General features: G+C 37.7%; 1 protein-coding gene across 1 annotated transcript in view; it reads left to right on the top strand.

Moving 5' to 3' along the window:
- The window catches only part of SVEP1 (sushi, von Willebrand factor type A, EGF and pentraxin domain containing 1), a 226,247-nt gene that overhangs the window by 85,342 nt on the left and 124,240 nt on the right, over positions 1–16,665 (top strand). Inside the window, exons 9-13 of the mRNA XM_007968447.3 lie at positions 4,771–4,900; positions 10,862–10,969; positions 12,070–12,201; positions 13,136–13,330; positions 14,925–15,046. Coding sequence (XP_007966638.3) covers positions 4,771–4,900; positions 10,862–10,969; positions 12,070–12,201; positions 13,136–13,330; positions 14,925–15,046 — 687 coding nt within the window. The remainder of the gene's footprint in view (positions 1–4,770; positions 4,901–10,861; positions 10,970–12,069; positions 12,202–13,135; positions 13,331–14,924; positions 15,047–16,665) is intronic.

The raw sequence follows: 16,665 nt of genomic DNA, 5'->3' as shown, positions 1-16,665 counted from the left end.
CAGCTCAGAGGTGGCCTGACTGACCTGAGAACGGAGGAGCAATGGATATTCTTTTCCTCCTTCTATGCCTCCCCATCTCTGTTTCTGGCCTCTCTAGGGTCACGGCTGGTGGGATAAACAGAAAAATGGCTACCTCAAAGATATCCTTGTCATAATCCCTAGAACCCATGAATACGTTTCCTTACATAGCAAAGGATCTTTGTAGATGTGATGAAAGTAAGGACTGTGAGATGGGAGGATGATCATGGATTATCCAGGTGAATCCAACTTAATCACATGAGTCCTTAAAAGAGAAGTACCTTTCCCAGCTGTGGTTACAGAGCGATGCTATAACAGAAGAAGGATTTGAGAGATGTGCAGTGAGAAGGATTCAATCTGCCATCAGTGGCTTTGAAGTTAGAGGAGGAGGACCATGCAGACAACCTCTGAAAGCTAGAAGAGGCAAGGAAACAGATTCTCCCTCAGAGCCTCCAGAAAGGAACTCAGCCCTACTAACACTTCCATTTCAACCCTGTAAGATCCATTAGTGTCTCTAACCTATAAGACCACAAGATAATACATTTTTGTTCTGTTTGTTTGTTTTTTGCTTTTTGTTTGTTTGTTTGAGACAGAGTCTTACTCTGTCTCCAGGCTGGAATGCAGTGGCGTGATCTCGGCTCACTGCAGCCTCCACCTCCCAGGTTCAAGTGATTCTCCTACCTCAGCCTCCCAAGTAGCCGGGATTACAGGCAAGCGCCACCACACCTGGCTATTTTTTGTATTTTTAGTAGAGACGGGTTTCCGCCATGTTGGCCAGACTGGTCTTGAACTCCTGATCTAGTGATCCTCCTGCCTTGGCCTCCTAAAGTGCTGGGATTACAGGCGTGAGCCACCGTGCCTAGCCCATTTCTGTTGTTTTAAGCTGCCAAGTTTTAAGGAATTTGCTATGGAAACAATAGGAAATGAACACAGCTGGGAAAGGAGTGTTTTTGAGGAAAGCTTCAAAAGTCTTTCATTTGTTTAAGGCTGTATGGCCTTCTCTGTATTGCTGATGCACTGTGAGAAGAAAAAAAAAAGAAAAAAAGAAAACCATTGTCTCTCGCATGTAGTCCATGTGCAGATTCGGCAGGAGGCCCTGTAGGAGCACCACCCCCTCCCCAACCCCTTATAGTTACCTGCCATGAAGGTGCATTCTGGCAGGACCCCTTCTGCCCTTCCCCTTAGCTCCAGGCCCTGTCATACATCCCACAACCTCTCAAAACCCCTAGAGCAGGGTGTAGGGCAGAACGACTCAAGCACTGCCATCTCCCCTTTCAGCCTATGTGTCTTCACCATGCCAACAACTGTTAGTACAGGCTGACCCATGTTCAGAACAGCCTTCCTCCCAGTCTGTCCATATTGCTCAAAGAAGCCTCCTGACTTCAGCATTCACCAGGAGAGATGCAGCCACCTGTCAACATTCATATATGCCCCTAAACTCCAAGGTGTGGGTGTCGGTCTCATCCAGCACCCCTCACATTGGGGTGAATCTATGGGTTTCTACTGCCCAGCAAGCATCCAGCCTGGGAATGGGATGCTGGTCTCCCTTTTCTGTAGGCACCCCCTGCCCCCTGCCAATGTTCTACGAATGGTTGTCTGAAGCCCAGCCACTTACTTTAAGGCAGTATTCCTCCCCATTCCTTCCCCCATGGAGAAGACAGGGGAAATATCCCAACACTCTACCCAAGTGAATTCTCCTATTTCATATATATGTGTATTTGTATGTGTGTGTGTGTGTATTCTATATTATATATATATATATATATAAATATATATATTCTAATGTGGACTGGTGGTAAGTGCAAGGGGCACAGGACCAGTCCAGCCACTACTGTGTCAGCCTCCCGGTGATTTTTCCATTCTTAGGAGCTCTCTTTAGAATATGTGATTACTTACGCTTTATACTCTTCAGCTTTAGGACTGTAGCTGCAATTATATGTGGAAGCAATGTAGTCTTTTTAAATCAAGTTTTAAAAACATGCATAAGCCTTTCATTACCCAATTATCTGTGGCAAAAATATAAGAGTATCTATTGCATTTCACTCAAGTAAAATGAGCAAATTATCAGTTTAACTTTTCAGCAGCTTATAGTTTGTTGATATAATATGGGATTCTTATTCTAATTTATTATAGATTAATTAATATAGTTTTTTACATTATGCATACTCCCTTCAAAAAGTCATAACCTTTGATAACACATGAACCCTAACAACCACAATTTTTCATACTGAGTATATGTTTACATAGTTTTGGTGTTTGCTGTCAGTTCTTCACACCATGACTTTTCTCTCTTATGAGGGATTTGTTGTGATTCACCTCATTTGGTAGGTTCAGGTAGGTTCAAAATCCATTCTTTCAGAAAAAGTATAAACAGGTGCTATATTTACTAAGCCTTTGCATGTACAAGAACATCTTTTATTTCCAGATGAGCATTTAATGACTAAGAGATAGGTAATATAGGCTGATTACTATCATTTTTTTTAAAAAATCTCCTTTTTTTCTTCCTGAATGCTGTGGGAATTTTTAATTGTACATCAAGTTATCTGGGATTTGTTTAAGTGATGCTTGTTGTTTATCAACTTTGGTACATCGAGAGTCCTTTTTATGTACAGAGTCATAGCTTTCTTCAAATCAAAGTTTTCTTCTATATCTTAGAACATTTTTCCTATTCCATTCATTCTGTTTTCTTAAGGAACACTGATGATTCATAAGTTATATCTCTAATTTCTGTTATGTGTGTCTATTATATAGATAATAGACTATTAACTATTATCTATATAGATAATAGACTATTAACTATTAAAAGTAAGTTTAACTTTTAAACTTACCCTTTGCATCCCTGATTTAATTTCCTGGAGCAAAATAACTATTTGACTACCAAGATACAGATAAATTAACACACACACACACACCCCATTCTATAAAATATGTAATGCTATATATAGTAATAGGTTACTTAAGTAGGTTAAAAAGGGATTCTACTTACAATGCAAGATAAAATATAAAATATTTAGGTTTCTATTTAAAAAGAAGGGTGAATGGCACCCTAAAGGAAAATATAAAACATTGGCAGGTGAAATAATGAAATCAAATGGAAATACATGCCATATTTGTAGATTAAAAAACAAAATGTTTCGTTCTAGCTTTTCTGAAAGAAAAAAATTAAAAAGCAAAATATTTATAGAATAAATATATTTCAAAGGCATTCAGCATATTTTTGAGCATGAAAAGTGATTCTGCAATGGAAAGCAGAAGAATACCTAGATTAAAGTATCAAAAAGAATAATAAGAAACAACTGGATCCATCAGAAATCAAAATATTTAATAAAATAAAAATAAACAGAATGATGCGGTACTATTCCATAAAGATGGATTTTAAAATATCATAAAGGGTGATAATTTAAAAATACAGTGAGTGATTTTTAAGATGTAAAGTTAAAGTCTCAAATCATACCACACAGAAAATATATTTCCAAATTATACTTTAAATCATTTAAAAAGCTACCATCAAATATATTTGGATGCTTATCAAATCATTTCATAAATAGCTTTCTAATCTTATTTGAAATATTTTTAAAACTGCAGTGAAGAAGAAATTTATCAATTTTTCAATGGATGAAAAAAATAAACATACAATTCAGGAAGTAAAAAATATAATACATGCAAACTTGAGAATATAATCTTAGCATATAGCATTAAGAAACAGCTCATTAAAGCAATGATCTGGTGCCAAATTTTTGACTTAACCAAAAATTGATAATATTTAATATAGATCAGAAAATGTGGGGAACTTTGACACTAGTTGACAGTGGGAATATGAATTGTTACCATTCATTTGGAAATAAATTTTATATTATCTACTAATAAAATGTTAACATTTGGGTTTAATAATTCTGTTCATGGAACTCTATTATAAGGAAATAATAAATAAGCAAAATAAGCCAAGCACAGAAAGACAAATATCTCAGGTGAGAGCTAAAAAAAAAGTGTATCTCATGAAGATAGAGAGTAGACTGGTGGTTATCAGAGGCCAAGAAAGGTGGGGGAAGGAGAGATAAGAGAAGTGAATTAATGGGTACGAATATATGTTTTGATAGAAGTCATAAGATCTCGTCTTACTTAGATCAGTAGGTTGACTATAGTTTGCAATAATCGATTGTATATTCCAAAATAACTAGAAGGGAAGAATTTTAATGATTCCAGCATAAAGAAAAGATAAATATTTAAGGTGATGGATATCTGAAGTATAGTGATTGATCTTCATAAATTATATGAATGTGTGAAATTATCACATGTACCCTGAAACTATGTATATCTATTATGCATCAATAAAGAAAAGAAGAAGAAAAATATTTTTAAATTATCTGTTCAAAACGGTTTACAATGGAAATGTTTGGGTCAAACTAATGTCCTTCAACAGATTTTTCTTAAATTATCATATATTTATTCTACAGAACATTATGGAAATATTTAAGAGTCATTTTAAGTTGTAAAGACTGCATAAGAATGTAAAAGACGTTTTAAAACATAAAAGACATTTAAAAAACAAGGAGCAACATTTTGTTGTGTGCCAATTCTATAAATCATATAAATAGGATAATCTGGAAAGAAATATGCCAGAAAACTGTGCCTTTTTCCTTTCCTCTGTGTGAAATATTGTATCATTGTTAACATTACTAATAATATATAAATCAAAAAACAATAAATGCACTTTTGATGTTAACTTTCAAAATATTTATGTATCTCCAAAAGGTGTCAATCAACGTTCATCCAGCTTTCACCCCACCTTACCTTTTCCCAATTGGAGATGTTGCTATCGTATACACAGCAACTGACCTATCCGGCAACCAAGCCAACTGTGTTTTCCATATCAAGGTTATTGGTAAGTGATATAGTTTGGTTGTTTCTCCATCCAAGTGTCATCTTGAATTGTGTCTCCTATAATTCCCATGTGCCATAGGAAGGACCCAGTGGGAGGTAACTGAATCATAATCATGGCTCTTTGCCATGCTGTCCTCATGATAGTGAATATCTGTCACAAGATCTGATGGTTTTATAAACGGGAGTTCCCCTGCATATGCTCTCTTGCCTGCCACCGTGCAAGACGTGGCTTTGCTCCTTCTTTGCTTTCTGCCATGATTGTGAGGCCTCCCCAGCCATGTGGAACTGTGAGTCTATTAAACCTCTTTCCTTGATAAATTACCCAGTCTCAGGTATGTCTTTGTTAGCAGCATGAGAACAGACTAATATAGTAAGTCTTCATCGAATCATTGGGCAGTTTTGTGAAAGCAATCCAGAACCCCAGAGACCACTTCTCCTTTATGATCAACAACTCCCTTGTCACTGAATCTTCCAACTGGCATTGAAACTTGCTCAAACCACTCCCTGTTTGAAACCTACATACCCTTTAACTATCACCGCTTCTTTTTGATTTCTTCCCATATGAACCCACATGAAAGTTCCCAATGCTTGCCATGTCTTTCTGTTTAATTGCCATTTCTTCTGAGTCACCCAAGTCTGGCTTCTGTCCCCTTCACTCATGTAAACTACCGTCATCAAAGTCACCAGTGATCTCTAGTGTTACTCTGTACTTTTTGGACCTCATTTTACATACTCTTTCCTCATATTTTACATTTATTTAATTTTTTCAGAGACAGGGTCTCACTCTGTCCTCCAGGCTGGAGTGAGTGCTGTGCCACAATCATAGCTCACTGCAGCCTCAAACTCCTAGGCTCAAGCAATCCTCCTGCCTTAGCCTCCCAAATAGCTGGGACTATAGGCATGTGCCAGCATACCTAGCTAATTTTTTTATTTTTTACTTTTTTTGTAGAGACGAGGTCTCACTGTGTTCCCAGGCTGGTCTCAAACACCTGGCCTCAAGTGATCCTCTCACCTTGGCCTCCCAAAATGCTGGGATTATAGGTGTGAGCCACTACACTCAGCTACATTGTACATTATTAACCACACACTTCTTATCAAAACTTTTTCCTTCCCTTAGTTTCTTTGATGTTAGTCTTTCCTGTCTTTTTTTTTTTTTTTCCCTCCATTATTTTTACCTAACCTTCTTTATCTCTTTTGTAGGTTTCTCTTCCTCAGGCTAATTCTCAAATGTTGATCATCTCTAGGGTTTCAGCCCTGGCCTTCTCTTTCTCTCTTTGTAGTTTTCCTGAGTGATTTTGTTCACTGACAACTCCCATATTCCTATTTCCAGTTCAAATCTCTTTTCTGGAATCCAAACTGGACTCTGAAAGCCTCATGGACTTTCCCCATATGAATGCCTCACAGGCATTTCAAACTCACCCAAATTATTTCCTAGCTCAGAAAAGGATGCAACCAACCACCTAGCTACCAAGCAAAAACAGTGGAAGTCATGCTTGACTCCTTGCCCTCTCGCCAATATCCAAGACAGTATCAGGTGCTATTGGTTTCACTTACTTGATATTTCTGAAATTTGTCCCATTCTCTCCATCCTCAGAGCCACCATGTCGGATCAGTCCTTTTAAATCTTTTGAGCCTGGTTTACTGTATCATCTCTCAATTGGTCTTCTGCGCGTTACCAAAACAAAATACATGGAGAGGTAGGCTACGTAGCAATCTGTAGTGGGCAAGAGCATGGACTCTGAACCCAAGCTGCTTAGGTTCATGTTCATCTGCACCACTTAAAGTCAAGGGTTGCTGCTCCATACCTCAATTTCTTTATCCAAAAATAAAATTAACGAATGTATTACCTCATTGTAAGATTTTAAATTTGTGATAATATATAAACCACTTGATCCAGTGCCTGCCATACTTTAAGCTCTGTCTGAAAGCTAGATGACAACATACCGACATTTTGCAATATTTATCTCAGGTCTATTTTTCTTATGTTTATTTTAAAATTCATTATGTTAAATTCATTTTGTTTTAAAAATGTTACATAACTTATTGAAATAACTAACGTATATTAATCTGGTTCCTTACCCTATACATTACAGGTTTTGGTAAAAGTAGATGAAAGAAATCCAGTAAAAATCCGACTATTTCACAAGGCTTAGTTTTTAAAAATTCCTTTTTCCATGTTGTTTTAAACATGAGCATTTCCATTTGCATGAAAAATATGTTGGATTCTCAAAAATCTGACACAGTGATTTTAGACTTGGAAATGTGGTTCAAGAGTTTGCCAAGTTTTAATTTTTCATAATGAAGAGTCAGCATAGTGAAATGTGAAATGTGTACTCGAGTGGCTACTAGACTTTAACTGAATTCCCAAATTATAAAAGAGAGAGGGACAGGCGTGGTGGCTCACCCTGTAATACCAGCACTTTGGGAGGCCGAGGCAGGCGGATCACCTGAGGTGGGGAGTTCCAGACCAGCCTGACCAATGTGGAGAGACCCCATCTCTACTAAAAATACAAAATTCGCCAGGTGTGGTGGCACATGACTGTAATCCCAGCTACTTGGGAGACTGAGGCAGGAGAATTGCTTAAACCTAGGAGGCGGAGTTTGCAGTGAGCCAAGATCGCACCCTTGCACTCCAGCCTGGGCAACAAGAGCAAAACTCCATCTCAAAGAGAGAGAGAGAGAGAGAGAAAGAGAGAGAGAAGGTCCAGGCGTGGTGGCTTACACCTGTAATCACAGGACATTGGGAGGCCGAGGCAGATGAATCACCTGAGGTCAGGAATTCGAGGCCAGCCTGGCCAACATGCTGAAACCCTGTCTCTACTAAAAGTACGAAAATCAGCTGGGTGTGGTGACACATGACTGTATTCTCAGCTATTTGGGAGAATGAAGCAAGATAATTGCTTGAATCCAGGAGACGGAGGTTGCAGTGAGCCAAGATCACGCCACTGCTCTCCAGCCTGGGGGACAGAGAGAGACTCCATCTAAGAAAAAAAAAAAGAGAGAGAGAGAGAAAGAGAAAGAAGGAGAAGGAAGATGAAGCAGGGGAAGATGGAAGCAGAAGCAGAGAGGGATATAGGAAGGGAGAGGGAGAGATAGAGAAAGAGAGAGAGACAGACAGACAGAAACAGACAGAAAGGGACAGAGAGACAGAGAGAGAAAGAAAATACACCAAAGCTTACATTTTTCTTATTTTCTTCAGGGTGTTGGTGTCACCCTGATAAATGAGAGGCAAGCCAGGAATGCTTCTCCTTGGCTGCCACAAAGTGCTGTCTCACTTGCTTTGAAGTGGGCTGTCCCTCTCCTTTGGAGACAGTACATCTGCTGGCACCTCCAATTCTTTTGAAAGTGATTGACCGAGCCTTACTGCCCTCTTGCACCTGTGATTTAACTTTAAAACATCCGAATAAAATCAGATATGCTCAGAAAATCTTTGAATATTCTATTGTCATTTCTTTTGGCAAAATAGTAAATACTACCGGATTTGTAAATTTAGCTATGAATTGACTTGATTCAGCATTCTCAAAGTATACTGACCTGCTATGAGCATTGCTTTATCCTTTATTCAGCAACTTGTTTTGAGCACCTGTTATAGAACAGATGCTGTGCTATCTAGTGGAGATCTGAACATGAACAAAAGGGACTGCATCACTGGTCTACAGAGTGTACAGTGTAGTAAAGTAATAAACCTAAGGTCTGCACTAATGAAATAACAAACATGAGGAAAAGACAAAAATTGAACATATGTTCACGAGACTTAGCTTAAAATGGGAATCCATATATTCTCACAGGTGCAGTTCAGTTAATTTCAGAGTATGTATTTTCATGTATCTTGGATAGGAATACTTGGTCTTAATGCTTGTGGCTACAATTTAATAGCTTACTGACCTCAAGCAAGTTTTTTAAGTTTGCCTCGTCTAACATTCCTCACCTACAAAATTAGAAAAATAATGTTTTTGCTATCTCCCTCAAACCTCAAAGGCATATAATAAGAACATTTCAGATGTATAAAAATGCATAATTAAATTAAAATAAAATTATTTCCTATACACCCTCCTTTTTAATTTAATTTAATTTGAAGTCAGGATATAAGTGCAGGATGTGCAAGTTTGTTACATAGGTAAATGTGTGCCATGTTGGTTTGCTGGACCTATCAACCCATCACCTAGGTATTGAGCCCCGCATGCATTAGCTGTTTATCCTGATGCTCCCCTTCTCCTCCAACCCCTGAAGGCCCCAGTGTGTGTTGTTCCCCTCCCTGTGTCCAAGTGTTCTCATTGTTGAACTCCCACTTATAAGTGAGAACATATGGTGTTTGGTTTTCTTCCTGCGTTAGTTTGCTGAGGATAATGGCTTCCAACTCCATCCATGTCCCTGCAAAGGACCTGATCTTGTTCCTTTTTATGACTGCATAGTATTCCATGGTGTGTATGTACCACAATTTCTTTATCCAGTTTATCATTGGAGGGCATTTGGGTTGATTCCATGTCTTTGCTATTGTGAATAGTGCTGTAATGAACATACACGTGCATGTATCTTTGTAATAGAAGGATTTATATTCCTTTGGGTATATACCCAGTAATGGGATTGCTGGTTCAAATGGTATTTCTTGTTCTAGGTCTTTGAGGAGTCACCACACTGTCATCCACAATGGTTGAACTAATTTACATTCCTACCAACAGTGTACAAGCGTTCTTATTTCTCCACAGCCTTGTTAGCATCTGTTGTTTCTTGCCTTTTTAATAATTGCCATTCCAACTGACGTGAGATGGTATCTCAATGTGGTTTTGATTTGCATTTCTCTAATGATCAGTGATGTTGAGCTTTTTTTCATATGTTTGTTGGCTGCATAAATGTCTTTTTTTAAAAAGTGTCTGTTCATGCCCTTTGCCCACTTTTTAATGGGGGTTGTTTTTTTCTTGTAAATGTAAGTTCCTTATAGATTCTGGATGTTAGATATTCATCAGATGGATAGATTGCAAAAATGTTCTCCCATTCTGTAGGTTGTCTGTTCAGTCTGATAATAGTTTATTTTGCTGTGCAGAAGCTCTTTGGTTTAATTAGATCCCATTTGTCAATTTTTGCTTTTGTTGCAATTGGTTTTGATGTTTTCGTCATAAAATCTTTGCCCATGCCTATGTCCTCAATGGTCTTGCCTAGATTATACATCCACTTTATTGTTCTTTATTGACATCCTAAAAACTCCACCACATTCAATCATGGCTTTGAAACCTGGCTCACTCACCCCACCTCACATCCACCCTTCAGCCTGGGTTCCAGTGCTCAACAACACAGACTCCCAGTGCTTTAACTTCTACCATGGTTTTCATCCTCTGTCTCCTTTCCCCACTTCCAGGTTCCCACTTTGCTCTTTGTCTTCACCTAGAATTTGCCAACCTTAGAAATCTTTAGCTCCAATGTTCCACCTCTGGAAATAATCTCCTGGCCTCCCAGCAGTAGCCCACCCACACTGACATCATGCTTATTTTGCAACATGACTCGGATTTCTGGCCCATGGTCCTTCCATTTAGCCATCTATTAGCCCTTGTCTTGACCCTTCAGATAAGAGGAACATCATGGGAATGACAGGTGTGGTCATTTCATTCCTTCAGCTTGTCTGGAATGGTTCTCTTCCCTTCCAGTTGGGTCAGCTCAATGACCGTGGACAGAACTCACAATTTAAATGCCCACCACGTCAGGAATTGCCTTTCACACACTTGTGCCCAAGATGATTTTAGGAAGGTGGCATTTTTTTCTTCAACAGATAGGAGGCAGTATAGCAAAAGCAGCTCTTTCCTTTGATGTTGAGAATCAGGGAAAAGACATCAAAGGAGCCACAGGGTCAGCCTTGTTTCTTACAAGCTCAAGGCTGTCTGCCAGCACAAACTGACTTCAGTTCTCTTTTGAAAACCTCCTCATCATTTATGAATATCAGTTGTAACTTCTTTGATTTCACGTTCTTTAGATGTAGAACCACCTGTCATAGACTGGTGCAGATCTCCACCTCCCATCCAGGTCTCAGAGAAGGTGTATGCTGCAAGCTGGGATGAGCCTCAATTCTCAGACAACTCAGGTGAGGTGACAAGGACTTTGTTGTCAGCATAGTAGCACTGAATTCTTTTTTAGTTTAAAAAACTTTTTAATAGGATAAAAGAGAAAAAGCAAATAAAAACTGTCAAGGAGAATCAATAATTATATAAGTTAACATGTTTTAATGCTAGGATAATTATAAGTTACCGTTATTAAACTTACCTATCCATGAGGGTTTTCCTAATTCAGTATTCCATGGGCATTTGTTGAACCTGCACTAGGTGTTGTACCTAGCAGGGTTCTAATGAATTTCTTGAGTCTCCAAGCTTATGTTGTTCTAGAGGCAGAAACCATGCATTTTATCAGCATCTCTACTGTAGATCTATATATTCAGACTCAGTTCTTAAATACTTGACAAATAAAATTATAAAAAATCATAAGAAAGTAGAAAAAAACTAAGCAAATACAACTGAAGTTTATTTTAAAGATTTCAGTAAAACCCAGAAAACAATAAAAAATGCAAATTAAGTAATTTCTTAATTAAAATCCCAATGTTGTAGCAGACTTACCTATTACCTAATTGCTTTGTAGGACATCTTAAAGGACTTTGAGAAAATCAGTTGTTTATCAAAGAAAGCTTTAATTTAATGGGGTTGTTGAATCTACTATTTCTATGTTACTGTATAAATATTAAATCTCTTATTTTCTACTAGTGGGCAAAGCAACATGGAATGCCCAACTGATTTACATAAGTAGGACATGAAACTTCAAATCAAATAAGAGACTAATAAAGTGACTACAGGCTGGGCACAGTGACTCACATCTGTAATCCCAGGACTTTGGGAGGCCAAGGTGGGCAGATAACCTGAGGTCAGGAGTTCAAAACCAACGTGGCCAACATGGTGAAACCCCGTCTCTACTAAAAATACAAAAATTAGCTGGGCATGGTGGCGAGTGCCTATAATCCCAGCTACTTGGGAGACTGAGGCAGGAGAATTGCTTGAGCCCGGGAGGTGGAGGTTGCAGTAAGCTGAGGTCATGCCATTGCACTCCAACCTGGGCAACAGAGTAAGACTATTTCAAAAAAAAAAGTAAAATAATGTGAATGCAACCTAAAAATTGACTGCCTTCTTTCCTTTCCAGGGGCTGAATTGGTCATTACCAGAAGTCATACACAAGGAGACCTTTTCCCTCAAGGGGAGACTATAGTACAGTATACAGCTACTGACCCCTCAGGCAATAACAGGACATGTGATATCCATATTGTCATAAAAGGTATTGTCTTCATAAGCCCCCAGAATTCTAGTTGACATTTACTACATGTCATTGCTATAGTGCTCTGTTTTATGAAATAAAATAGGCTATGAGCATTAGATTTTTACAGTTGGAAGACCAACAGGTTTTATTTAGGTTTTCCATTGTCATTCCTTGACCTTGTGATAGATAAAAATATTTTCTCCCAGAATAGTCTTTAGTTAACATTTCGTTAACATTTTCTCTAAGGTTACAATGTATTATTGACATAATCCTATTTTAAATGTTTGAGAAGACAGATTCTGAAAATATATTTGCTACATAATGTTATCCAGTTTTTGCTTTTATTAAAGGAATGTCAAAAATAAGGGCAGGGCATGGTGACTCACGCCTGTAATCCCAGTGCTTTGGGAGGCTGAGGCGGGTGGATCACTTGAGATCAGGAGTTTGAGACCAGCCTGGCCAACATTAGTAAAACCCTGTCTCTACTAAAAATAAAAAAATTAGCCAGGCATGGTGGGTGGCGTGTGACTGTGGTCCCAGCTACTCAGGAGGCCGAGGCATAAGAATTGCTTGAACCCGGGAGGTGGAGGCTGCAGTGAGTCGAGATAGCACCACTGCACTCCAGCCTGGGTGACAGAGGAAGACTCTGTCTCAAAATAATAATAATAATAATAATAATAATAATAATAACAACTCCAAGTCAGAAGTACTTTACCTTTTTATAAAACTATGCACAACCTCTATTTACACATAGGTACAGCTTTTCAATGTATGTCAGGACCAAAAAGCAAGTGTTGTCCTTCTCTTGCACTAAAGACATATGGTAAAAGCTTTTCTAGAAATAGTAGTAGACAGAAGGAGTCCTTTTCAAAATTCCACTTAAGTTCCTGGAATTTAATTTATGCTTCTTGTACCACTATATATGAATAATACAATTTTTTTTTTTACACAGGTTCTCCTTGTGAAATTCCATTCACACCTATAAATGGGGATTTTATATGTGCTCAAGGTAGTACTGGAGTCAACTGTACATTAACTTGCTTGGAGGGCTATGATTTTACAGAAGGGTCTACTGACAAGTATTATTGTGCTTATGAAGATGGTGTCTGGAAACCAACATATACCACTGAATGGCCAGACTGTGCCAGTAAGTTTTAATTTTATTCTAGACTTCTTTAATGTGTGTGAATGTGTATACATTTCTAAATGTTAAAGAGGAAAATTGCCTTACAATAGGAATTAGGGAAAAATGGTGCTATGAATTTGAAATGTTTGTGAATAAGAGAATTACTCTTTCCTGGATTTAAAATATTAGCCACTAGAGTCTTGTTATAAATTGTATTGCTGTAGGACAAGATTCAGTTTAAGGCAGAACCATCTGAGCCTTCTCGTTATTTATTAGAAATATCTGGAGACTTGACATTGTGTAATTCTGAACCTGTAAACATGAATTTCAAGTCTCATAGTGGCCAGACATGGTGACTTATACCTGTAATCCCAGCATTTTGGAAGGCTGAGGTGGGTGGATCACTTGAGCCCAAGAGTTCGAGACCAGCCTACCATCTCTACAAAAAAAAAAATTTTTTTTTTTAATTGGTTGGGCATGGTGGTGCGCTCCTGTGGTCCCAGCTATTCAGGAGGCTGAGGTGGGAAAATCGCTTGAGCCCTGGAGTTCAAGGAGGCTGCAGTGAACTTTGATTCACATCACTGTACTTCAGCTATGAATGGAAGATAAAGGATAATATATCAAAAGCAAACTGTTCACTGGATAACTGAGTCCAGTGCTGCTTGGTACATGTTTTATTATGATCAGTTAATGCCTAAAACAGAATGAGACCCTGTTGCACAAAAAAATAGAGAAAAAATTCTTATACTCTGCAGAAGAGCTGACTTTAAAATAAAATCTAACATATGTGATGGAATAAAATACATCAATCACAGTCTCTTCATATTTGATTTAGATTTTAAACCATTCTATAATATTAAATAAACATTATTATAAAAATAACCTAATGCATTCATTTAGTGTAAATAAATATTCTCTGAAGTGAATCTTTGATTCTCTACCATAGATGGAATTTAAATACCAGTATCTTGGGAAAAAATATGAAACCCACTTAACAGAGCTATTTTCCCTCCAGACTGCAGTAGTAAATAGAAACAATACTATTCACTTCTTTCACAGATTGAGACGGTGGGATGCTAGTAGGACACTGTCCCTGAATTCTTCAGGGGCATTTTGCAAAGTCTACCGTGCAAGCTTTTGATCCAGAGAGAAATTTATCTTTATGACCATTACACTTTCAAGGAATATGGTTGCAGAAAAGTAATATTTAGAAATGTTTCAATGCCTAATTTTTGAAAATATAATATGTATGCTATCTAAGATATAATAACTTTGAGCCAGCCAGGATTTTTCAAAAATTCCCAGGAATATAATGAAAACAATTTTTATATATCTTCTTCCCTTAAATACTCGCTTTTTTGTATGAGTGGAAGATAAAGAATAATATATCAAAAGTAAACTCTTCACTGGATAACCGAGTCCAGTGCTGCTTGGTGCATGGTTTATTATGATCAGTTAATGCCTAGAAACTCTCCTTAACTGCCATCTCTTGTTTTTATAACAATCCTACAAATTATGTTAGAATCAAAACATTGTTTCAATTATTTCATAGAAAGTCAAATCTTTGTTTTAAAAACACTAACCAACTGAAGCTGTTTTGTCCAACATTTTCTAGAAAAACGTTTTGCAAACCACGGGTTCAAGTCCTTTGAGATGTTCTACAAAGCAGCACGTTGTGATGACACAGATCTGATGAAGAAGTTTTCTGAAGCATTTGAGACTACCTTGGGAAAAATGGTACATCAATAATAGTCATTAATTGTTTGTCCTTTTATAAAGGACATTATTAAAGCTTTCATAGCCTTTCTGAGTCGTTTACAACTGCAATTTCTCATCCTATTTCCCTCTTCTTTGTGATCCAGACATGTACCTAATATTTAAAATTATTCGTAGATTTTGAACTTCTAGAATGACTTAGAAGTAAATATGCATTAAAACGTTTTTGAATCTTTTAAAACATCCTTAGGAAGTCAGAGAAGCTTAAGATCTGGATGGTTTGAGAATGTCTTTATTATTTAAAGTCTGACAAAAATGCCTAACATAGTAGGTGGTATTTTGTTTACGATAAGAAGGTAATTGGACACTTAAAAGATAATTGTACATTTAAAAGATTTAAAAGATGCATTTTTGTTTAGAAAGGACTCTTACAACAATTATAAAAAAACAGATCAGGTGCGGTGGCTCACGCCTGTAATCCCAGCACTTTGGGAGGCCGAGGCGAGTGGATCACGAGGTCAGGAGTTCGAGACCAGCCTGGCCAATATGGTGAAACCCCGTCTCTACTAAAACTACAAAAAAAAAACACTAGCCACGTGTGGTGATGTGTGCCTGTAATCCCAGCTACTCAGGAGGCTGAGGCAGGAGAATCACTTGAACCTGGGAGGTGGAGGTTGCAGTGAGCCAGATCGCACCATGCACTCCAGCCTGGGCAACAGAGCAAGACTCCCTCTCAAAAAAAAAAAAGAAAAGAAAAGAAAGCAGAGCAATATATGTAACTGCATTGAACATCTTCAAGGCAGGAACCATGCTAGATACATATTTGTATGCCTTGTAGACTGGGTAGCACTTTATTTATTTGCTACCATTTTATTGTGCTGCTTACTGTATGCCAAGCATACAGTACACCTAACATATTAACGAATGTCCATTCAAAAACACTTATTAAAAACATTATATTTAAATCTATTCAATAAAACCAAATTCCAAAAAGAGAAATAATGTTGTCACTGTTGCTAGCAAACCAAGAAAATATTACACCCATTAGGCCTCTGTTACTATAGACCTATACTTGAAAGGCAACAATACACTCACACTAATTATACTCTACCCCAAAGTGATAAAGAAATCTTTAAAATATTAAATATTTTTGTGTGTATTAGACTCAGTGTCTACCAGACACTAAATTATAGCAGGTTAAAGATTCTATAAGGGATTAGAATGTACTATTAAATGCTTATTTGTTCATTTAATAAATATTTAGTAAGTATATCCTATTCTAGACACTAGGGATTTAGATCTGAATAAACAGGCAAAACTCCTTGTGCTCATAGAATTTACATGTTAATAAATACACCAACAATAAACAAATTACAAGGAAAATATGTAGCATGTCAGATGGCGCATGCTATGGAATAAAATAAAACAGAAGATGGTAAAACCTCACTAGGTTCATATTTGAGAAGAGGCCTGAAGGAGTGAGGCAGTGAGCCATGAGCATATCTAGGGGAAGTGCGTTCCAGGCAGGGGGAGCAGCAAGTGCAAAGGCCCTGAGGCAGGAGTGTGTTTCGGAGTTTGAGCCACTGTAAAGACGTCAGAGTGGCAAAGGTAGAGAGGATGAAGGGCTAAGTGATACATGG

Source organism: Chlorocebus sabaeus, chromosome 12, assembly GCF_047675955.1.
Source record: "Chlorocebus sabaeus isolate Y175 chromosome 12, mChlSab1.0.hap1, whole genome shotgun sequence".
NCBI lineage: Eukaryota > Metazoa > Chordata > Mammalia > Primates > Cercopithecidae > Chlorocebus > Chlorocebus sabaeus.
The sequence above is the reverse complement of the archived record's forward strand: the minus strand, read 5'-3'. Positions and strand labels throughout refer to the sequence as shown.